Source organism: Hyaena hyaena, unplaced genomic scaffold (assembly GCF_003009895.1).
Source record: "Hyaena hyaena isolate Hyena2069 unplaced genomic scaffold, ASM300989v1 scaffold_15, whole genome shotgun sequence".
Classification (NCBI taxonomy): domain Eukaryota; kingdom Metazoa; phylum Chordata; class Mammalia; order Carnivora; family Hyaenidae; genus Hyaena; species Hyaena hyaena.
In genome coordinates this window covers 5,024,471-5,048,662 of record NW_024080647.1, presented here as the reverse complement: position 1 = coordinate 5,048,662, position 24,192 = coordinate 5,024,471, and the positions used below count along the sequence as shown (strand labels likewise).

The 24,192-nt window shown below is 36.6% G+C and overlaps 1 protein-coding gene across 13 annotated transcripts in view; it reads right to left on the bottom strand.

The window, feature by feature from the left end:
* CSNK1G1 (casein kinase 1 gamma 1) overlaps positions 1–24,192 on the bottom strand; it is a 188,168-nt gene that overhangs the window by 71,461 nt on the left and 92,515 nt on the right. For all 13 annotated transcript variants that reach the window (XR_005525838.1, XR_005525841.1, XR_005525840.1 and 10 more), the window contains exons 3-4: positions 14,694–14,734; positions 8,327–8,396 (exon numbers count right to left, since the gene is read on the bottom strand). Coding sequence is in view for 10 of the 13 variants with exons in the window: in XM_039219050.1 (XP_039074981.1) it covers positions 8,327–8,396; positions 14,694–14,734 (111 nt within the window). In the remaining 3 variants the exon portion in view is untranslated. The remainder of the gene's footprint in view (positions 1–8,326; positions 8,397–14,693; positions 14,735–24,192) is intronic.

Genomic DNA, 24,192 nt, shown 5'->3' with positions numbered 1-24,192 from the left:
TTTTTTTTTTAAAGCTATGAGAAATGGGGCGGCCTGTGTGGCTCAGTTAGGTAAGCATTCAACTCCTGATTTCAGCTCAGGTCATGATCTTGCGAGTTTGTGAGGTTGAGCCCCATGCTGGGCTCTGCACTTTCAGTGGTTGGGATTCTCTTTCTCCTTTTCTCTCTGCCTCTCCCCCGCTTGTATGCTCTCTCTCAAAATAAATAAACATTAAAAAAAAAAAAGCTATGAGAAATGTACATAGGATATTTCCATTTCTACAAAAAAGTTAGATCTTCAGTTTTCAATGTAAAACAGTAAATGCCTTGTGTTTATATAGTACTTTTCCCTTAAGAATTCAAGGCCTTTACAGACATTACCTCATTAAAACCTAGCAGGCATACAAATTATAAGAAGCAGTTTTTCCTATGTATCTATAAAGAAATGGAGGCACAGCAGGGATATGGTTAACTATGAGTCAAATAATCAGTGGGAAAAACTGAGCTAACTTTGTTCTTCACTCCAATTCTTAGCTGTCTCTACTTATTCACATTGCCTATAATTAAAGACAGCAAGTGTCTAAATCTCCACAGTCCTCAAAATGTAATTTCAAAGCTGCCCATTTATACTCATTAAGAGTATACCTTAGTATATTAGTACAATACCTCTAGCAGACTGACTTATGAAAAACTTATACATGGAAAGAAAGGTCCAGATTTCACTTTCTTTTACCAAGTTCATTACTTCATCCTTTCTTCTTTTGTTATGAAAACTTTCTACCACATTGGAGACTAAAAAGTTTCCTCTAAATTCCTTAAGGGCTCCTAAATACTGGACATCAATGTTGAGGTACGTTACTTGTTCATAACTACTCTTGTTACATGATTCACTTCTATTTTAAGTAAAATTCCCATCTTTGCAACATCTCTGCAGCTTTTCTTATTTTTAATTTTCTTGTTTGCCCAGATTGTTTACAATATACTCCTAAGGAAGTTCACAACATTACAGGAAGGTTTTGTCAATCTCACTCTTTCTGATGATTTTCTTCAGATACGTGCTTTCTTCTTCTGTTGAAGGAGAATCATGGTTGTTCCTGTTAATTTAACCATTGCCTAGAATCAAAGCTCTTTTTCTGGTACCAACCAGCACCTCCTACCTTTTCTTGGTAACATGTAAAACCATTCTCTCCTAGAAATTTCAAAATTGTAAAGTCTGATAAGCTCTATGAACATGGTCTTTATTCACAGCCTAAAGGTTTCAATGGGTGAAATGGCTTGCATAGGGTAGCTCTGAGCTTCTCAGCTGTATACACAGCATATATATTCAACATAAGTGATTAGTTTACTTTGGAAAGAAATGCTTCAAAACCTAGATTGTCCAAGACCATAAAAGGTTTTGGAAGTAACAAAGGCAGCCTTCTAAAGCATAAAATTTGAGGGCACTGTGTGAAACAGGAAATCCTACTCTTTCACGTGGCAGGGGGGAAGGGATAATTCTGGGCCTTAGCTTCAATTAAACATTTGTATGACTATCTTCTACCACTCTATTATAATTAGGGAAGGGATAATGGGTGGAAGGCCCCAGGAATCTACTGGGGATATGTGTATTTATACACACAAGAAAAAAGTCTGTGTAAAAACATTCCTAGCTCAGGTTTGCCTACTGTAGGACTCTGGGTAAGTAAGTCACCAAACTCCCTTGTGCTTAAATATGGGAAAAGTGAAATATAACCATATTAAGTACCTACTGGATACTTCAATTCACTTGTTTTCTCTGCCCAATAAGATTTTGGCTGGACTCTGTTATACTGTGAAATTGCAGTAAGTATCTTGTTGTCTTTTTAAATTTGAGGATTAGCATCTCCTTTACAAGACAGCCAAAGCAGAATGCTCATAAGCAGATTAGAACAGCTGCTGAAAATCCAGGACATGGCCGCTCAGGCTTAGATCAACTAAGACATGACATTTATTCCCAGAGTCCCTAAGATGTTTCCCAGGCAGGCTGCTGGGTGGAAATGGAATTAACTGTTTAAGCAGAGCAATGGGAGTTCCTCCACTACCTCCAGGATCTCTCAATACCATTAAGAAGGCTGCAGAAGCAGAGACCATTGTAGCGTCTGTCTTTATTACAGTTACGCCTTTCCAAATGTCAAGTGAAGTGATAAGAATTTACCATACCCTACTCTAGTACTTCCTCTAAAAAGGCCAAAGTTATTATTCAAAACCACTGTTCCTAAGAAATAGTTAATTTTGAGGACAGTAATAGATGGCAACTTTATAGCTCCTTTTGGCAAAGTCTAAGGTCTCCACCCTCTTTTATTTATTTGCATTCTCATTTCTCTATCTGGAATCCTCTTTTCTTGCCATTTGCCTACTCCTCCCTTCCCCATCCTCTTTATTTGTTCCTGCCCTTGGCTCATGCCTTCCCTCTCCCTCCCTTTCTTTCCTGTCACTTTAGCTGCATGATTGGCTCTGGTTTATTTATCTTTTATTAATTTAGCAAACATATACTAGGCCTTTACCACATGACCAGTCCATATGTAGCTATGAATCTTCAGGCTCATACTGTCCCCTCGCTCATGTTTAGGTATCTGTTTAGCTCTCCGGTTTCGGCCTATCTAGGCCTCAAACCTGTCATCTACCAAGTTTTATTCCTTTGTGTTAGGATACCAGGAAAAGTGTTGTACTGGACAAAGGATTAGTGGCCTGGGAAATTTTAAAATTTATGATATATAATCTCCTAAGTAAAAGGACCCTGAGAGCACAGGGAAACCTAAAAACAACCCCGTAACAGGAAAACAAGTTTGGGATTTACCCACAGTAACTATAACACAATTAACGTAACATCAATATTAAAAAAATGAAAAGAAAACAAGATGGTTACTTTCACCTGCTGACTGCAAAGGTTGCAGCCTTTAATTATCATGATTAAATACTGCTGTTCTCTCTTGTGAAGCCGGCCCATTGTACCAAACAAACACTAAAGCTACTAGGAGGGCAAGCAAGTTCCAGGGAATCCAGAGTTGATCTTTAAGCCATGACTCCTACTCTTATATGTTCAGAACAATCTATAGAAGTTAAATATGAAAAGAAAGGCATAACTGTGCTCAATGCCAAAGCCCTCTGTGCTTTGAAAAATCAGAACACAGTGATTTAAGAAGGAATGAAACAAAAATAAGACAAAATTAAAGAAATTATTTTCATATAGTGAAGAATATAATACTTTTTCAGAGTCCTTACATACCATTGCAGCTTCATACTTAAAAAATATTGTTTTTCTTTGTAGTAACCTTGGAAATCCTCCAGTAATCTCAGACTCAATAAGTTCAACCACAAAACACAACCACCCCCAGCCATCCCACTATGTGAAAACACTAGGAAATGTTCCCATTTTGATTCACTTGGCCATTGGAAATCAACTTTGCCAGGGTTATATTTTAATGTAATTAAAAAAATTTTTATGTCTTCTGAAACCAAGGAAGCTACCAAGCATAAAAATCTGCACCAGGATGTTTCTTGTACAGCAACATGTGGTTTAAAAAAAAAAAAAATTATTCAATCTTAGAGTTCAAATAGTTCTTTAAAAAGTCATATATTCTAACTTTCTACTCAATGCACACACCTCCCTCGCAACATCCAGAATGCATAACCATTCAACTTCTGCCTGAAAACTGCCTTTCCATCTAGGAGATGAGAAATCCTACTGCATAAGACAGCTTATACCAGTTCACAATTTGTTTTTCTTCCTACAAGAAGGTGTTTGGAAAGAAAAGAAACAGGACATTGTAGCACTTTATTATCATTTGTTGAATTTAGGTCTGAAACTGTTTACACATGGCCCAGGATAAATGGGGACAGAAATGGGTTGCCTGGTGATAGAAGAGGCAGGAGGGAGACCATAAACGCACTGCTGGGTCTTTTAAAAAACTAGTTGTTATAATAATGATGATGATGATGATGATAATAAATGATCATGGCAAAAAATTCAAAAATTAGGGGCGCGTGGTGGCTCCATCAGGTAAGCGTCTGACTTCAGCTCAGATCATGATCTCACGGTTCGTGGGTTTGAGCCCCGCATCGGGCTCTGTGCTGACAGCTAGCTCAGCCTGGAGCCTGATTCAGATTCTGTGTCTCCCTCTCTCTCTGACTCTCCCCTGCTCACGCTGTCTCTCTCTCTCTCTCTCAGAAATAAAACATTAAAAAAAAAATTCAAAAATTATAAAGGATTAATTTAAAAACTTAAGGGGCGCCTGGGTGGCCCAGTCAGTTAAGCGTCCCACTTCAGCTCAGGTCATGATCTCGCAGTGTGTGAGTTTGAGCCCTACATTGGGCTCTGGAGCCTGCTTCGGATTCTGTGGTCTCCCACTCTCTCTACCTCTCCCCTGCTCAGGCTCTGTCTCTGTCTCTCAATAATAAATAAATGTTAAAAAAAAAATTAAAACTTAAGAGTGCCACCACTTCCCATTTCTAATCATACTCTTCAAAGGTGATCATTATTAAATTTTTTGTATATCCAATCAGATATTTTCTATGCTCCCGTGGACATAGCTGTATTATATACGTATTTCTTATACTATACTAACATGATGCTATACTGTTTTGTAAAACTTTTCACTTAGAAATATACTGGGGCATCTTTCCGTATTAGTACATAGGGCTCTACCTTCTTTTTAATAGCTAATTCTACAGTACAAATATATCATCATTTATTTATCCAGATCCATACTGATGACTTTAGATTACTTTCATACTACTCTAATTGTTACACAAAGCCAGAATTTATCCTTCCTATAATTTCTTTCGCTAATTCGTTTTAAATCATTTGGAATAGACCTAATCTACCATTTAACAGCTCTTTTAACATTTGAAAATCACCATCATATGGGGATAAATGGGAGACCAAATACAAGTGTTGAGCTGTAATATCAGAAATCAATAGGGGAAAGGATTTCCTCAAATAAAAATTACCTAAATGTCTGACAACACAGAATGGATGCCTACATTATAGCCTATGAGTATGATGAGCTATTACACAATGATTAGAAACATAAAGACTGCAACATCACGACAAATGTTGTAATGCTAAATGAAAGAAGATGTAGTTACACGTAACTGAGATTAATCATGAAACATATCTGTATATGAAGAGATATTCAAATGAAACGTAGTGGAGTTGGGTAGTAAGAGGATGGATCGTCATTTCTTTTCAAAATATCCTTTCGTATTTTATAACTTAGCTTCTACCATGAAAGAAAAAAAGAAAAAATGATAGCTATGACAATGATCAAGATCATCTTTTTCAGTATCAAGGTCCTCTTTACTTCCATGAGAGATATTAACCATCATGGTAAATAATCAGGTCTTGAAATTTCTTGATGGCAAAGCCACAATTAGCCAACAGAGTGTGAGGTATGACTGCCCACAAGAGAACAGAATAGAATGGAAGGGAAGGTGGTAGAGATCAAAGAAGGAAAAGAAAGTATGGTCAGGAAGAACTCCAGCTTTAAATCATGTTCACAGTCATCCAGTGCTACCATTCTATCTTCCTATGAATAGGGAGCTGATTATGAATTTCCAGATCATATCATATGGTCAGGGCATTAATGGGGTCAAAACCCAAGGTAAAGATTTAAGACCTGGATACTTAAGGAATAAATGATCACACTCCCAAGCCAATACAAAAGTTCCTATTTCAGAAATTTAAAGTCTCAGGGCGCCTAGGTGGCTCAGTTGGTTAAGCGTCCGACTCTTGATATCGGCTCAGGTAATGATCTCACAGTTCATGAGTATGAGCCCTGTGTCAGGCTCTGCACTGACAGTGTGGAGTTTGCTTGGGATTCTCTCTCCCTCTCTGTCTGCCCCGCCCCTTCTCAAAATAATTCCTCCCAAAAAATTTCATCCATTTTATGAGCTGTGATTAAGTCCTTGAAAAAAATCTAAGTCACAATGGACTTTTTTCCCCCTTTTAAAGTATTCCTTGTCATGATACCCAAATATTTTGCACGTCACTGGCCTGTTATGAATAATGACAGACAACCCTAGTCCGTAAAAACAAAGATTACATTATTTTGGTCACTGTGTGCTTTTGGCATGAAATGTTATTTATTTACAATGCCACATCACCTTGGTTCTGAAGAGAGTGGCATCTAAGCTCTGGCTGTTTAAACATTAACTACTGATGAGTTACATTTGCAGCTGGAACTTACTCTAGAAAAACAGGGAGAGAAATTTTTGTGCTTGTAAGTTAGGACTGGGTGTTCATGCTTACATTTATACTAAGATATGGTTAAAAACTGTCTACTTTCTTGTCAACTGATCTACTTTCAAAATAAATTTCCCTTTTTGACCATCTCCAGGAAATATTTTTATTAATAACTTGGCAAAAATCTAAGAGGGCAAACTTATCAAATCTTTGTAACTTTTTTCCCTCACCAAAATACTTCCTAACTGCCTACCATGTGAAAGAACTATGTTGGGCCTGGAGATAAACTTGAGACACAAGGACTACAGAAAATACAAGCCTTGTTCTCAGGAGCTTATGGTCTCACTGCAGGGCTGGGGGATGGAATGTGCAATTACAATTAAAGAATGTTCAATATGTAATCACCAGTAACAGAATCAAGACCAAAAAATATCCCAATATGGCATTTAAGATGTTTGGGTGCTCAAAATCAATTATATAACCGCAAAATTCAGAAAGCGTGGGCTGATGCCAACTTATATATATATATAAAAGAGGTAAAGGTTCCAGTTGAGTAAAACTCCATAAAAGCGTAAAGGTCAACTAGTGAAATGGCTGTTAAAATAGCTCATCTAAATTAACAGAAATATCATAAATGAGATGTGATAATTGTCACCCTGAAATTTATAAAAACAAAAACAACACAACAGCCAACTTTAAAAGTTCAGTTCTGGGGCGCCTGGGTGGCTCAGTCGGTTAAGTGTTTGACTTCGACTCAGGTCATGATCTCTTCGACTCAGGTTTGTGGGTTCGAGCAGCCTGGAGTCTGCTTCCGATTCTGTGTCTCCATCTCTCTCTGCCCCTCCCCCTCTCATGCTCTGTCTCTCAAAAAAATAAATAAACATTAAAAAATTTTTTTTAAAAATAAAAGTTCACTTCTAGGGGAAACCTGGGTGACTCAGTCAGTTGAACGTCTCACTCTTGATTTTGGCTTGGATCACGATCCCATGGTTCATGGGATCGAGCCCCACACTGGGCTCTGCTCAGACAGCATGAAGCCCAGTTGGAATTCTCTCTCTCCCTCTCCTGCGCTTGTGGTCTCTTTCTCTCAAAATAAATAAACTTAAAAAAAAAAGTTTAGTTTTAGAAAGACAAGTTTCAAGTTATACTTATGTCCTGAGAATTCAATGAACAAACATATACTAAGAGGCTATTGTGAGCAAGAACTCATTTTAAGTTCCATGAAAGACAAATGCCTACTGTGGCCTTGCTAGGTTAGGACTATGGCTGATTACTGTCACAGTCAGGATGTAAGACAACTTGAATAACACTGTGTGGCTATTATATAATTCTATATATTCTAGAAAGTGAAACTCAAATTACTCCAATAATACCTTCAATAAGTGGTCCTTGAAATAAAAACATGTTTCAGTCATTCACATAAAACCATCACACTGGAGAAAGCATAAAGTCGAGGAATGTCTACTAATGTCAAACAATGAAACTAGTACTATACAATTTCATCTTCTGCAAGCAATATGCCATATGTATACCTCTTTAGGGTTGGTAACATTTGCTTACTCAAGATATTTTCCTGGAAGCCAGTAAGGTATTTCAGAAATTAGCGCTTTTAGGTAAAAAAATAGGCATGTTTAAAAAAAAAATATGAACTTAATTTTAAAAAAATCCTCAAAGGTCTTAGGTTATTACAATAACATAACTAGGTCTTCCAAATGGATAAAAGGACAGTTTTAAGGTATTTCAGAACATGTATTTTAGTAGATCCTTAAAACAGATACATAGTCTCACTAGTATAAAATATTGCTTGCAAATTGCCAACCCCTCCTCTATTCTTTTGGTTCAAAGAAATTAAAAGAGAGTGAAATTATCAAAAAGCAACACTCCAAACTTTGTGTATTTCAGGTGGTTTGTGGGCATAGTCATGGCATCACAAATCCCTAATCAACTGGCCCTCCAGGAGCCAGAGATCAAGTAGCTTTAGTTGACTATGTTTATTTAATACCTATGCAGCAAGCAGGGGAGATACATGGTCCGGTAGGGAAAAAAAAAAAAAAAAAAAAGGTCTAGTAGACAAGAAAATGTGCATACTTTTGGTCTTTCAGCTAAGCTATAGGCTAAGTACGTGGAGAAAACAGACTTGACTTACCTGCACTGCCGAGCTGTTTATAAAACCTGTATTCTAAATGAAGCTGTGGAGCACGTGATTTTATTGGTTCCTGAAACCCAAAAAGAGAAATTGTGATCAGATTTAGACAAATAAAAATTTTTCATTCCTAGGTTTTCAAAGTAAACCAGGGCCAAGACTCCTTAATACTTTAGAGATGATATCCATATATGATAGCATTTTCTTACCACAATTTCTCTTTGAAAGCACAGCTAGGGAAGGATGAAGCTGAAGTATCCATGGATATTTAAATACAAATACTCTGTATGAGCCATCATTCAAAGATAGCTCCCTCACCAAGAAGTATTCTCCAGAAATGTATTCTCCTAGGAAACCAGATGCCAAACCTTTTAATTAAATACCAGCATGTATTCCTTGCTTGTTTTATTATGAATTTTAGATGATAAACAGGTTTATTATTTTTAGAAAAGACATATGCTCAGAAAACAATTTGAAATACACAAAAATCAGGAAGAGAGTAAAAATAATCTGAGATCCTATGATTTTAAAGAAAAGCACTATTAACATTTTGGTGAATGCCCTTCCAAATATTTATTCATATATATATTTATATGTAATATAGACTCATATATTTAAAACCAGATCACAGTATATTTACTTTTCTGTAATGTGTCTTTAAATTCAACAATGTAATAATGACATCTTTCCATGGCAGTATATAGCTTTATATAATTTTTTAAGTAGGCTCTGTACCCAAAGTGGGCCTTGAACTCACAATCCTGGGATCAGGGGTCACATGCTCTACCAACTGAGGCATCCAGGTGCCCCATAAAGCTTTATATAAAATTTAATGGCGGTAGTATTCCTGCATATGTGTGTATGTGCAGTGTGCACACGCATACATGCACATACCATAATTTTCAGATATCTTGGACTTTTTCAGTTTTCATTATTATGAATAATGCTGTAGGAACATTATATGTGTATTTATTTTTATACTTAAGAGAATTAAAGATTGTAATTGTAATTAAAATATGTATCTTTAATCAATATGATGTTCAACTTTGCAAAAATATAGTTTTCTAAAGACCTTGGAGATAAAACAGCCTGACTACCAGGTCATTTTGTTCTATGCTGAACTTGAAGAATTGGCTGATTATTCTGAACTGACAGTATAGTGGACTAGTTAACAAGAAAATCAAACATTACCCTAGAAGACAGATCTACATACTCTTTAGGATAGCTATTATCAAAAACACAGAAAGTAAGCATAGGTGAGGATGAGCAGAGATTGGAACTCTTGTGCACTGCTGGTGGGAACATGAAATGGTATAGCTATTATGGAAAATAGTATGGCAATTTCTCAAAAAATTAAACAGAATTACCATAGGATCCAGCAATTCCACTTCTGGATGTATACCTGAAAACACTGAAAGTGAAGATTCAAATTGATATTTGTTCACCTATGTTCATAACAGCATTATTCACAATAATAAAAAAGTAGAGGCAACCCAAGTACTATCAACAAATGAGTAAACAAACTATGATTACATTTAGTTCAACACATACATGAAGTATTATTCAACCATAAAAAAGAAAAACATTCTGACATATATTACAACATGGATAAACCTTGAAGACATTGTGCTACATGAAATAAGCAAGACAAAGGGTGCCTGGCTGGCTTAGTTAGAAAAGCATGTGACTCTTTTTCTCAGGGTCATGAGTTCAAGCCCCATGTTGGGTGTAGAGATTATTTAAGAATAAATAGAAAAGAAAGGAGAGGAGAGGTAAGAAACCTGCCAGACACAAAAGGACAAATACTGCATGATTCCACTTATATGAGGTGCCTAATGTAGTCAAATTCACAGAGAGAAAATTCAATGGTCGTTGCCAGGGGCTATGAGGGCAGGGATGCAGAGTCAGTGTTTAATGGGTACAGAATTCAGTTGAGGAAGATGAAAAAGTTCTGGAGATGGTGCTGCACAACAGTGTGAATGTACTTAATGTCACTGAGCTATACACTTAAAAATTATTAAAATGGTAAAGTCTAGGGGCACCTGAGTAACTTAGTCAGTTAAGCATCTGACTCTTGATTATTGCTCAGGTCATGATCTCATAGGTCGTGGGTCCGAGCCCCTGCTTGGGATCCTCTCTCTCCCTCTCTCTCTGTCCCTCTCCTGCCTGTGTTTGCACTTACAAAACAAAACAAAACAAAACAAAACAAAACAAAACAAAACAAAACAAAACAAAAAACTTTGAAAAAACTAATAAATTCTAGATACAATTCTCTATCAGATACGTGATTTTTAAATATTATCTCCCATTCCATGGGTTGCCTTCTCACTATGTTCAGAGTCCTTTGATACATAAAAGGTTTTAATTTTTATAAAATCCAATTTATCTTTTTTCTTTTCTTGCTTGTGCTTTTTACGTCATATCTAAAAAATCACTGCCAAATCTAATGACATGAAGCTTTTCCTCCAAGTTTTCTTCTGAGAGATTTATAGTTTTGGCTCTTACATTTAGGTCTTTGATCCATTTTGAGTTAATTTTTAACATAGGATGTAAGGTAATGGTTCAACTTCAATGCATATGGATATCCGGTATTCCCAAAAACATTTGTTGAAAAAACTGTCCTTTCTCAGATAAATGGTTACTTATACTCTTTGTAAGATAGGCTCAAAGAAAGGAGATCCCACAGCTTCCCTTGACAATTCATGCTGATGTTTAACACAGTTCATGATTTCGAAGGTATTTATATGTAGTTTAAATTTCTACTACCGAACCTTAAGCCTTTTGTCCTCAACAAAATAGCTCCTCAATAACCTATGAATACTATATTAACTATCCTCAAATTACAAAACTATTCAATAATTTCTTAGACATCTCTTATTCAGGCAAAGTAATCTCAATTCCTTGAACCTTTCCTCACTGGTCCTATTTTTTTTACTTCTTTGATCATCTTTGAAAGTTCTTCCTGAATCCACTTGAAGTTTTTGCATTTTTCTTAAGAAATAGAATAAATCCATAAATCCATAAATCACAGAATTCCTAAGTCTCCTTGAAGTTATCTAGTCTATCCATTTGCTTCTAGGAAGGTTTTTCTAAATAAGTTCAGGCAGGCTAAAGTAGTTCATATCCCTAATGAAGTCTATGAAAGAACTCATATCCTTCTTTGATTATAAAATCAGCAATCATCAGAGCTGGAGTTCAAGCTCCTCAAGATTCTTGTAGTCAAAAGAAAAACTACATAAAGCTAATTACACTCTAAAGTCACTTTTTTATTCACTTCTCTCTTCAAATAGGAAAGGATCACCCTGGAGGGTTTCCATCTGGTTTTAGATCTTCCACTGGAGCACCATTAGAACAGCCAATTACAGAATTTGTCCTTGAGAACAATCACTAATAATTCACAATGTGCCCAAGAGAAACAGTGACAACAAATTAATATGGAACCAGAGGTTGATCTTTCTGGAGGTTTTTTTCTGGACAAAGTCTTTGGATTCTGACAAACCAAAAGAAGCAATGAATGAAAAAGCCACAGATCCTTCTTCAAATATAATGCTCTAAAACTACTAGAACTACTTCACAGTAGATGCTGTGATTGGAAATATTCAATCTGATGTTGGGTAACTAAGCTAGTAGATTAATAAAGCAAAAACTCTTTATTTTAGAGTTACAAGGCTGAACGTGGGCATATATGTCACATATATTTGGACAGAGGAAGCTTTTTATCATAGATCAAAGTATTACACCCTTTAAGCCAACCCCTTTAGCATACAGTTGAAGCCTGCTCAGACACCTGAAGCTTTAAGGTGCTCTCCTGGAAACACTATGAATAAAGGACACTGTAAACACTAAGTCTACATTTTGTGGAAGGCATCGAGATTAGCAGCAAAGATAGATTTTTTTTTTTTAACAACTGTTAGAAAAGTTCTGTTAAAAAAAAAACCTGGGAAATCTTGATGATGGGGGTAAAGGAAGGGCTCATTATACTATTTTATGTTGTATATGGTTTTTTAAAAAGGTTCCTAGAAATCTAAGAAACAAGAGCCCAAAATGAAGATCCAAACAAAGTAGAAGGAAAACAGCACCAGCAGGGCTTCCTTGTATTTCAGTGCCAGATGCTGATTACATTTCCACAAAGGGCTGGCTATTTGCCAGAATCACGGTTATTCTGGAACACACATGTCTGCCTGAAATCCTAAACCGACAGCAGACAGCTACCTAGTCTTGCAGGACTATAATGCTTAAGGCAAATTTTGCTATTACAATGAAAAGAGCTCAGTTACAGCCCTCTTATCTCCCAAGGAGAACACAGCCCAACAGCAAGAGAGGTGGCCCACAGACAAGATTGCTATCCTAGAAAGTCTTTATTTAAGATTTATCTGAAAGAGAAATGAGCTCCTGAGACACACCATACTAGACAACATGAAGATTACTTTTAGCTGTCACTCTAGGCAATACAAAGTAGAATAAAGTTTAATAAACTGTAAGTGAAATGCACTGATCCATCATGTCAACAATACGTTATATAAGCTTATTGAACTAGGTTGACTAGTATGAACTTGGAAGAAGAAATATATAGAGAAAAAACTGCCCCTAACAAAAAGGCTCTAAGAGAGGTCTGGAAAAATAAAGGAACGGTAACAAATAAATATACAGTACTGAGAGAGTGTTTTCACAGGTTTCAGGAGCTACTCCTGGTTACTAGACCAACTTGCCAAAGTCGTAAAACAGAAAGAGTAAAAAAAGAGATGAGCTAGAGAACACTTTTACAGAACCAAATTCCTATAAATAAAAACTATGGTTAATCCTTTGACATTCTATCTGAGACATTGGTTGGGCTGCATTGTTACATGCATTACTTGTCTTCCTACTCCCATTTCTCTAACCAGAGTTCTAAGTCAACAAACAAAACCCTTGGTTCCCTAGCAGCTACCTGCTCTAAGCCCTGCTTCCTGTTCACGTCTTCACAGAGAAACCAATCTGATAACTGTCTGCTAGCTGTCTTCGCAAAACAACTCTGGCTCCTCCACAAACTGACAAGCTCAATCCACACACAGAGCAGGTGTGGATGTGGTTAAGTGCAGTTCGTTAGAAAAGAACAGCGTCACTATGGTTATCACGAGATACTTCCTTCACCCCCTAACTCCTCTGTCTTCCAACTAATAAAGCCCCAAACTGCCTGCAAATCCTGGGAAACTTATTAGAAGGACAAACATTTACACAGTTTCATAGAAACTAGTTATGGGTCGCTTGGGTGGCTCAGTTTATTAAGTGTCCGACTTTGGCTCAGGTCATGATCTCATGGTTCGTGAGTTTGAGCCTCACATCGGGCTCTGTGCTGACAGCTCGGAGCCTAGAGCCTGCTTCGGATACTGTGTCTCCCTCTCTCTCTGCCCCTCCCCTACTCATGCTCTGTCTCACTTTCTCTCAAAAATAAACAAACATTTAAAAATTAAAAAAAAAGAAACTAGTCACATGACATAACTTCATATGACTAGAAATGATTTTGTATTGACCTTAAATATAAGATAAAGAATTTTCTTCTAAAATTACTATTCCTAGGGGCACCTAGGTAGCTCAGTTGGTTAAGCATATGACTTTGGCTCAGGTCATGATCTCACAGTTCGTGGGTTCAAGTCCCACATTGGGCTCTGTGCTGGCAGCTAGCTCAGAGCCTGGAGCCTGTCTTCGGATTCTGTGTCTCCCTCTTTCTCTGACCCTCTCCTGCTCATGCTGTCTCTATTTCTCTCTCAAAAATGAATAAAATATTTAAAAAGTTACTAGTCTTCAAAAATAATACATATATTTATAAGAGGATGCTATCTTTAGTGACTAGGTTAGTTATTCATTAGTGCTGACAAAACCAAGTGAACTTTTTGCTTCAGATTTGACAAGATGTGTTTTTCACATTTGACAGATATTAAAGGCAATGAACTGACGTTCAGATTTGGTCCTCTACTAAGTATATTAATAAATAAATACCTTACATTTTAAAAATGGATCAGTAAGTCAAGCAAAAGAAAATGATAAAATTCTCAATGCTTTTGTCTTTTAAAATAGTACTGTGAAAGGTACAAACCACATAGAAATTACTAGTCTTCCAGCAATTTTTTTCTTCCAGCTATTTTTAATAACTATTTTTTGATGCACTGTTGCCACAAGTATACTTGGCTTCATCTAACTATAGAGTGTTATACAGTGTACCGTGATTCATCACTGTAGCACTATATATGGCTAAAGGAAAAGGACTATGTGGGACCATATGCAAAGGAAAAAAATAGTACTTTTGTGAATGCTTACAACTATTTCCTGTAAAAAGATATGTGAAGGGTGAGAGCACCAAAATATAATTACTACAAACATAGATTCTACTCACCAGTTTGATAGCTACATATTCATTGGTGTAGAGATTTTTACCTAGGGGAAAAGCAGAATGTATATGTTTTAGTGACATTTATTGTGGGAAATACACAGCAAAATCTTAGCTTACAGGGTCATGAGAAAGGTCACGTTCCCAATGCTATTCACATATATGAAGCATGATTTATAAGCAAAAAGCTAAAGAGATAATGAAGCCCAGTAAGACAAGAATAGAAACCACTTGAGAATTTGGAAATTTAAGTTAGACATGAGAACTTAGAAAAAAGAAAACAAGTCTCTTCTCTCTCACACATGTTTTGTTATTTATTATTTCCCGACAACTAGGCCATGAAGCAAACCAAGAAGTGCCAGAATGTCAAAGAAACAGAAATTTTAACTCTTGGCACAATAAACACAAATCCTCACTTTCTAAAATAACAAATGAGAATTATATATTATTTGTCACAGTACTGAGTGTCAACTTCGGTTGGTGGAAAGTGTGAAATAAAAGCAATTACTGCCCGAAAACTCACCTACTATCTGTAAGTAGATGATTTTCAAAGCTGTTTGGATTCTTTAACAGAACTCTAGCTCTTTATGTGCAGAAAACAGCTCTCTACCTGGACAACTTAGACATCTCAGAGTTCTTCCTGAAATAGTAAGGATTTTTCCTCTCAACTTCTCTACTTGAATAAGCGGAATCAGTACCCTCCTAGACATCTAGAGGAAGTGCCTGGTATGAGGATGAGGATGAAGGCAGAAATTAAGCACTTAGTGAGCTCATCCTACATGCTGGGTACTTAGCTATCTTCACCTGCCCACCTCTACTGATTCTGAAGGCGAATTTTAATTCTTCTTGAGTGTTTAGTATATGCCATGTAGTTTAGCCACTGCATTGGACTTCACATTTCTTCTTAGACATTTGTCCTATCTTAATCAGCTACACTATGAATATCTTGAGGGTAGGAACTATTTATCCAACAATTTTCTCAATGCCTCATGGTATTTAAGACTATATTCTGCACATCTCAGACACTCAAAACACTGCCTGATAAAAGTTATTGGCATATATAATATAATTACTTTCTAAATACATAAAAGTAAATGTATTTGTACGTATATACACACACATATATATGTATATGGCTAAATATATATGCATGCAGAAGGATATAGAAAGATGTACATTAAGGTATTAAAATGACTGTTTCTTAGTATTTTCTGATTTTTATATATAATATTTTTATATTATAATTTTTATAATAAAAAACACTTTATATTGGAAACAAAAGGCTGCTTGCAAATAAAAGTTCCTATTTTAACCAAAGTCTAAACAATAGGCAGCCCTTTGCAAACTATACCACTATACTTTTAATAAGACTATCAGGTTGCTGAGCACCTTTATGTGTCAAAGAATACACTAATTTAGGTATAACTTTTGTCTCCAAGTAACATAATAAAGAGGACTTGCCAACTGCCAGAGAAATACCTAAGACACCATTAAAGATGAACAACTTCTTTTTTAAAGAAGCCAAAGTAGAAAAAACTGATTTTTTTCTCTCTGTATTAATTTAATTCAGCTTTTAACAGTTTGTGTTTCTGAATAATCTTCCCACCAAAAACATTTTTAAAAACATATATGATGAAATTATGAAAAGGAACTAATGACTGGGAGAGGAACAGATGAGGCAGAAAGAGCCAATGCAAGGAGATTAAAGTTCCCTTCAGGTACAAAATTAAATTTTATTTTCTGTTTAAAGAAACAAAAAACTTCAGCTTAGCTACAGAGTTATCTCACACCAGATACAATTCTGCATAAAGATTTTTCAGGATAGCCCTTCTCAGCACAGTATAACCACTATTATTGTGACCCCAAATTAGTTTTGATACAAGGCTGACCCTAAGAACTTAGTATTACTTAAAGGAAAACAGTCACTTTCAAATTGTAAATATGTTTAGGAGTCTTTCTGAATTGGATACCTCCTTACACCAGTTTTTACGATTAGAATTCCTATGGGAGGCAAGGGTATGAAAATTCACCCCTTACTCATTTAAGTATAAGACGCCTTTACTGTCAAAGATAACTTAATCTTTAAAGTATACCTGTGAAGTAACAGATCTTTAATTCAATAGATACAACATTTAAAGTGAAGTATGGTGGTGGTTGTAACTGTAACAGATTAACAAACCTGGATTCTTTATTTTTAATTATTTAATGTTTTATTTATTTCTGAGAGAGAGACAGCGTGAGCAGGGGAGGATGAGAGAGAGAGGATGACACAGAATTGGAAACAGGCCAGGCTTTGAGCTAGCTGTCAGCACAGAGCCCGACGCGGAGCTCGAACCCACGAATTGTGAGATCATGACCTGAGCCAAAGTCGGATGCTTAGCCGACTGAGCCACCCAGGCGCCCTTAACAAACCTCGATTCTGATGTGTAAGCAAGAAAAGAGAGAAGGCAATTCAGGAGTTCTCAAGAAATAAATTTTTTCTTTTTTTCTTCTCCCTACCTTCTTCCCCCAAGAGTCTTAAAAAATGAGTAGGATTTTAATAGTTGAAGAAGGGGAAGAGGCATCCCAAAGTGAAGAAACTGTATGAACAAACAAAAAAGTGACAAAGTAGATGGCACAGTCTAAGTATGATAAGTGGTCTCGGAGTAGATGGACCATACGTTGCATTGTGAGGACCTGAAAGGGGTAGGGACAGACAAAGAGGGGTTAGGGTAGAAACAGGACTAGAAAAGTAAGACTCATCATACATGAGAAAAGTCCTCAATGCCACCTTAAAGTTTAAAACAAAGTTTTTGAGTAGGGTAGTGACATGATCAGATCTGTGATTCTGAATAACCAATTGTGAGGAAACATAAGTGATCAGTTAAAAAAAATAAGAGACCAGAGGTAGGGGAAGGCATCTAAACATTTAATACACATCGTATGCAAATATCAAACAGCTAAGATGAGTAAAACCCAGTTCTCACCCTGCAGACACTGTATTCTAGCTCCGTACACAGGGCCTTGCACAGGTGGCACACAAGTTTACTGAATTAATCATATAATGTGATGAGAGTTAAAAGAGTAGTATCAAGTCAGTAGAGGAGCCTGGATAAGGGAGTGCAAAGCATCTGGCCACAAGTGGCACTCACGGTGAATCTTGGAAGGACAGAGAAGAGAATAAAGAATATTTCATAGTATATAAAAGATACTAATTTGAACAGTGAGGCGGAAACATGATAGGAAATGCACAGAATCTGATGTACTGCATGTGGACCAATATGAATGGAGCACAAAGTAAATGGAGAAAAATAGTGAGAAGTAAAGTCAGAAAGATCCAATAGGGACGGAGTGTGAATCACTCTGAATGCCAGCTTCTCACCCTGGGGTATGCACAACTAAGCATACACAGAGATATGCCAGGGCATAAGCTACACAAATAAGACACACTTTTCCTAGATCCTCACTTTCCTTCGAAGATTTGGGAAAAATCTTTTCTATAGTAAAACAAACTTTTTATATTATAGAAATTGCACAGATTTCCTTTTGAAGAAAAAAATGTAAGAGTTTAAAGAAATCCCAGGCACTTCTTCCATGTGCTTCTTCCAGAGTCCATGGGAGGAGGTCTCACCAATCACTTGAGTAAGCTTTTTCTTTTTCTCATTTTCCCCATTGGGCAGCCCAGGTTTCACGGCATATTTCACTTTCTACGGTGTGAACCTTCCATCTCCTGTGAAGGCGGGACAAGATATCTGGCAGGGGATGCCAGGGAGGGGGATGACTTAGCCATCCCACTGCTTCATATATAGACTTGCAACTAAGCTCCATTTTTACTCCTCCTGCATCCCTACTTTCTGAGCTCCTAGTGTCTCCAATTCTGTAGCTTAACTAGTGTAATTTATGTTACAACCCCCCCCCCCTTTCAATCATCAACTTTCTCTGGACTACTAAGTCAATTACCACTTAACTATCTGCTTTCCAGCTTCCAAAATTTTGTTAACATTTCTCACCTGTTTTCCTCTTCTCTCTCACTTTGTGTGTGCGTGCGTTTGTGTGTGTATTTATGCCTTAAGGAGGTCAAGAAGAACGTTCAACTCAACTTTTTAACCCCGGCAACATATATAGTAACTGATATATAATAGGTAACAGATGCTTGCTGCAGTGAAACAAACTAACTTAACATGCAGAAGGTTCTGAGAAAGCTCTAGGATAATAAAAAAAAAGGAGCCTAATTTATAATCAGATATGGATAATCTTAAATGCAAATATAGGAGTTTTGATTTTCTTATTCAGCTTGCTTTGAAACCAACAAAGGTCTTGTCCCATTAGTAAAAGCATAATGGTGAAAGCTGTATTTTAAAAATATTAATCTGGCCCCAAAGTATAAAATAAAAAGAGAATACCAAGAAAGAAGATGAAGGGGAAGCTTTGATACATTTAAAGAATAAAATCTACCACACATAGTATAATTATGAGAATTATATGAGTTAGAATATGTGAAAGTTCTTTCTAAACTGCAAGGTGCTAGATAAATCTAATTTTTACCTACTTTTTATTATGAGCCAATAACTCCTGGAAGAAAATAACTTGAAAAATACGATTTATAATCAAGGCATTTCAATGATACAAAACTAATAACCTTTAGATTACCTGTAAACGTGAAGGAGAAGGAAAAGAGAATAGTAAAAAATATCTGCATTAGTGGAGAATAGAAAGAACCAAGAGACGAGGCACTCTTCCACTCTACCGTTATGATGCCTCCCTCCAAGTTCCCACTAAACCTGAAAGTAACAGATAATTATGAAATGTCTCTCAGCTTCAACATTCGTATCTATATAAAAAATAGGGAACCCTGGTTGGCTCAGCTGGCTAAGTGTTTGACTCTTGATTATGGCTCAGGTCATGATCTCCCAGTTTGTGAGTTCCAGCCCCGGGTCCGGCTCTACACTAATAGCAGGAAGCTTGTTTAGAATTCTTTCTCTCTCTCTCCCTTCCTCCTTCCCTCCCCCACTTGTGTTCTCACACTCTTTCTCTCTCTCTCTCATTCTCAAAATAAATGAATAGACTTAGAAGAATTTTTAAAATATAATCACAGAAACACAAGGAATAAGGCAGCCTACGTTAACATCAAATATGATGCCTGTTCTATCACAAAATGCCGGCTTGCTTACTTTCTCTGGGGACACCAAAAGAACTGAACACATGTCACCCTCTTACAAAGCAATTATCCTTATTCTTAAGAGGCACTGGAGGTGGGGAGATAATTCTCTTGTGCTGTGCATCACTCAAATGAATTCCTTTGCCAGAAGGCATCATGAAGACTGAACAGGCCAGCACAAAATGCAGCCATGTAGAAGGCTAGACAATCACTCAGCCACTATCCTTCTCAGTGATATACTTACTCAAAAATTTTGCTCTGGAAGAATTTAATTACAAAGATAGAGGGTTAAAATGCTGCCCATTTAAAATGAACGGCTGCTTCAGCTAAAATAGATTTCTTAAATAAATATATTTAAAACATATCAATAACTGTGAGAAAGGCAGGTAGTTTAATGGACAGCAAAATGCCATCGATGAGATGGCACAATCCCAAGCACTCAAAGCTTTTAGTATCTGTTGCACAAAACCCACAATGCTTCCCACGCTCACTTCCTGGCTATGAGTTCTTTTATTGTTAATGGAAATGAAACTGCATTACACAGTAGTTTTTGGAGCTTTGCATCTAAACTCGGCCCTTTTGAAGCAGCAGCAAGGATGTGATGCTGCCCATAAAACCCACTGCATGAAGACTTCCTATTTTAGTAAGTCACCTACAGAGACAACATTTACCGTAAGCTTCATCAGACACAGCATTATTTCAAAGAACCAGCAGGTCTCAGTTCTCAGAGTCACACTGATAAAGGAACATACAGCCTTGGGTTCCCAGTTTAGTTAGATCTCCAGCTGTCACATTTTCTTGCCCTAAAGTGAAAGTAGTACATTTATAAATTACTACCTAGAACTTGTAAAAAAAAAAAAAAAATCCAGCCAAATGAACTTGAAGTGTTTTGTGTTAAAACAAGAGACCGCTTTTATGTAACTCTCACTGGTCACCATGTCTATTTAGGTCAAAGAGGACAGGCTGGCCTAGCACCTCTACTACCCAGAGAACATCTTTTTAAGTAGGCAGTATGATTAGGGGTAAGAAGATAACAGATAGAACTACAGCTTTAAAAAAAAAGCCACAAATCTTTTTCATTTTTACTTAATTCTACTAGAGAATTAATACACTGTACAGAAATGTTTCCAAATGGTTAGCAGTTAACAGCAAGAGTAATTTCTCCTTGTGTTTTTTTTGAAGGGATTATTTATCAATATTAGTAGTATATTACCTAAAAATTAAATCTTGCTTAACAACACTGGTAATGTTATAGAGCATGTTTATTATTAATATGCGAAAACAGGTCTATTCATTCATTCATTCATTCATTCATTCATTCATTCACATGCCTATTTTAGACAATGTTAAAATGTCTTCTAAACTGCAGGACATGATCCATTAGTGAAATGTTGAATAAATACATACAATGGGGTCCAAGGGGTGCCTGGGTGACTTAGCCGGTTAAGTGTCTGACTTCGGCTCAGGTTCACGGTCTCACAGTTCGTGGGTTCACGCCCCATGTCGGGCTCTGTGCTGATGGCTCGGAGCTAGGAGCCTGGAGCCTGATTCTGTGTCTCCCTCTCTCTCTGCCCTACCCCATTCATGCTCTGTCTCTCTCTCAAAAATACAAATAATAAAAATTAAAATAAATACAAAGGACCCTGACCAACATGTACTTTTAAAAAAAAGGGGGGGGGCACCTGGGTGGCTCAGTCAGTTAAGCGTCTGACTTTGGCTCAGGTCATGATTTCACAGTTCGTGGGTTCGAGCCCCGCATGGGGCTCTGTGCTGACAGCTCAGAGCCTAGAGCCTGTTTCAGATTCTGTGTCTCCCTCTCTCTCTGACCCTCCCCTGCTTACACTGTCTCTTTCTCTATCTCAGAAACAAATAAAATATTAAAAAATTTTTTAAATAGTGTAAAATTAAAAATACAATACACCATACCTAGCAAGGTATTATTTCATTAAGTGTTTGCTTCAGATATATATACACACATTAAATTGTGTATGTAATGGATCACAACATATTTATTTTTTAGGGTGTCATGGTCAAAAAACAAATGCCATCAATAAAAACCTGGGGGGTACCTGGCTGGCTCAATAGGTAGAGTTTTACCAAAGAGGTAAAATATCTGTACTCTGAAAAGTGTAAAATACTGATGAAAAAAAATGGAAGATGACACAAAGAAATGGAAAGACATTCCATGCTCATGAATGGGAAGAATAAATATTGTAAAATGTCTATACTTCCCAAAGCAATCTAAACATTTAATGTAATTCTTATCAAAACACCACCAGTGTTTTTCAAAGAACTAGAACAAACAATCCCAAAATTTGTATGGAATCACAAAAGATCCCTAATAGCCAAAACAACTTTGAAAAAGAAAAGCAAAACCAGAGGCATCTCAATTCTAGATTTCAAGTTACATTACAAAGCTGTAGTTATCAAAACAGTATGGTACTAGCACAAAAATAGACACATAGATCAAAGAAACAGAATAGAAAACCCAAAAAGGAGACCCACATCTATATGGTCAATTAATCTTCAACAAAACTGGATAGAATATCCAATGGGGGAAAAAATAGTCTCTTCAACAAATGGTGTTAGGAAAACTGGACAGCTACATGCAGAAGAATGAAATTGGACCACTTTCTTTCACCATACACAAAAATAAATTCAAAATGGATAAAAGACCTAAATGTGAGACTTGTAACCATAAAAATCCTAGAGGAGAACACAGGCAGTAACCTCTCTGACATGAGTCATAGCAAATTCTTTCTAGCTGTATCTCGGGAGCAAGGGAAACAAAAGCTACTGGAATTTCATCAAAATAAAATTCTTCTACACAGTGAAGGAAACAATCAAAAAAACTAAAACGCAACCTATGGAATGGGAGAAGATATCTGCAAATGATTTATCTGATAAAAGTTTAATCTCCAAAATCTATAAAGAGCTTATCACACTCAGCACCCAAAAAACAAAAAACCCAGTTAAGAAATGGGCAGAAGATGGGAGTCTCTGGGTGGCTAAGCATCTGACTCTTGATCTCAGCCCAGGTCATTATCTCACGGTTTGTGACCATGTGCTGACCATTTGGAGCCTGGAGCCTTCTTCAGATTCTGTCTCCCTCTCTCTACACCTCCTCTGCTTGTGCTCCCTCTGTCTCTCAAAGGTGAATAAACGTTAAAAAAAAACAACAACCTTTCTGAAAAGCACTTTCAATGATCTCATTTTGAGTCAGTGATTGGCCTAACTTTATTGACTTTCCTAAGCTATTAAACACAATATTATAATCAATTTGATAGTAAGAAAAATGAAGGGTTCTCTAATGGCTCAAAGTCTGGAATGAGGCTTAGTAGGGTGAAGTAAAAGGGTGGGGCAGTATTTATAAATGGGATCAGAGAAAGAAAGACCCATATATCCCATTTCAAGAAGGTGAGCCTATGAAGTACTTACAGAGGCTTCTGCTTTAATAAGCAAATCCATAAAACTTTCTATAACACAGCAGTGAGAAAAAAACTGCAAGGAATCACTTCAGAAAGCATGATATTCTGCAGCAGAAAAATACTGAAGTACTTTCATTATTTTTAAAACTTATTATATAAAGTTTTAAAGTTATATAATGATTACCCCATGTAACCTCACTCACCCAATTTCTTTTTCTTTTTTTCAGGGTAGCAATACTTTTATTTATTTTAAAACTATTATTTATTGTACAAAAACTATTATTACAACACCAGTAGGAATTAAAATATAAGAAAGTTCCATAAAATCTCACCCAATTTCAATAACTAACTTATTTAGAAGCAAATCCCATGTATTATATTTTATTAAAAAATATTTCATTAAAGAGGCACCTAGGCGGTTCAGTCAGTTAAGCGTCCGACTTCGACTCACATCATGATCTCACAGTTCGTGAGTTGGAGTTCTGGGTCGGAATCTGTACTGACAGTTCAGAGTCTACAGCCTGCTTCATACCTCTCTCTGTCCCTCCCTCACTTACACTCTTTCTCTCTAAAAAATAAACATCAAAAAAAATTTTTTTAGGGGCGCCTGGGTGGCTTAGTCGGTTAAGCGTCCGACTTTTGCTTAGGTCATGATCTCGCGGTTCGTGGGTTCGAGCCCCGTGTCGGGCTCTGTGCTGACTGCCAGCTCAGATCCTGGAGCGTATTTCAGAGTCTGTATCTCCCTCTCTCTCTGACCCTCTCCTGCTCACGCTGTCTCTCTCTCTCTCTCTCCTAGAAATAAAAATATTTAAAAAAATTTTTTTTAATTAAAAAAATTTCATTATGAATCTCTAATAAAGTATTTTTTCAGAACAGGTGGATTATTTGCTAATAAGCAAAATAGTTTGATTATTTACTATGTGAAGACCTCTGCAATATA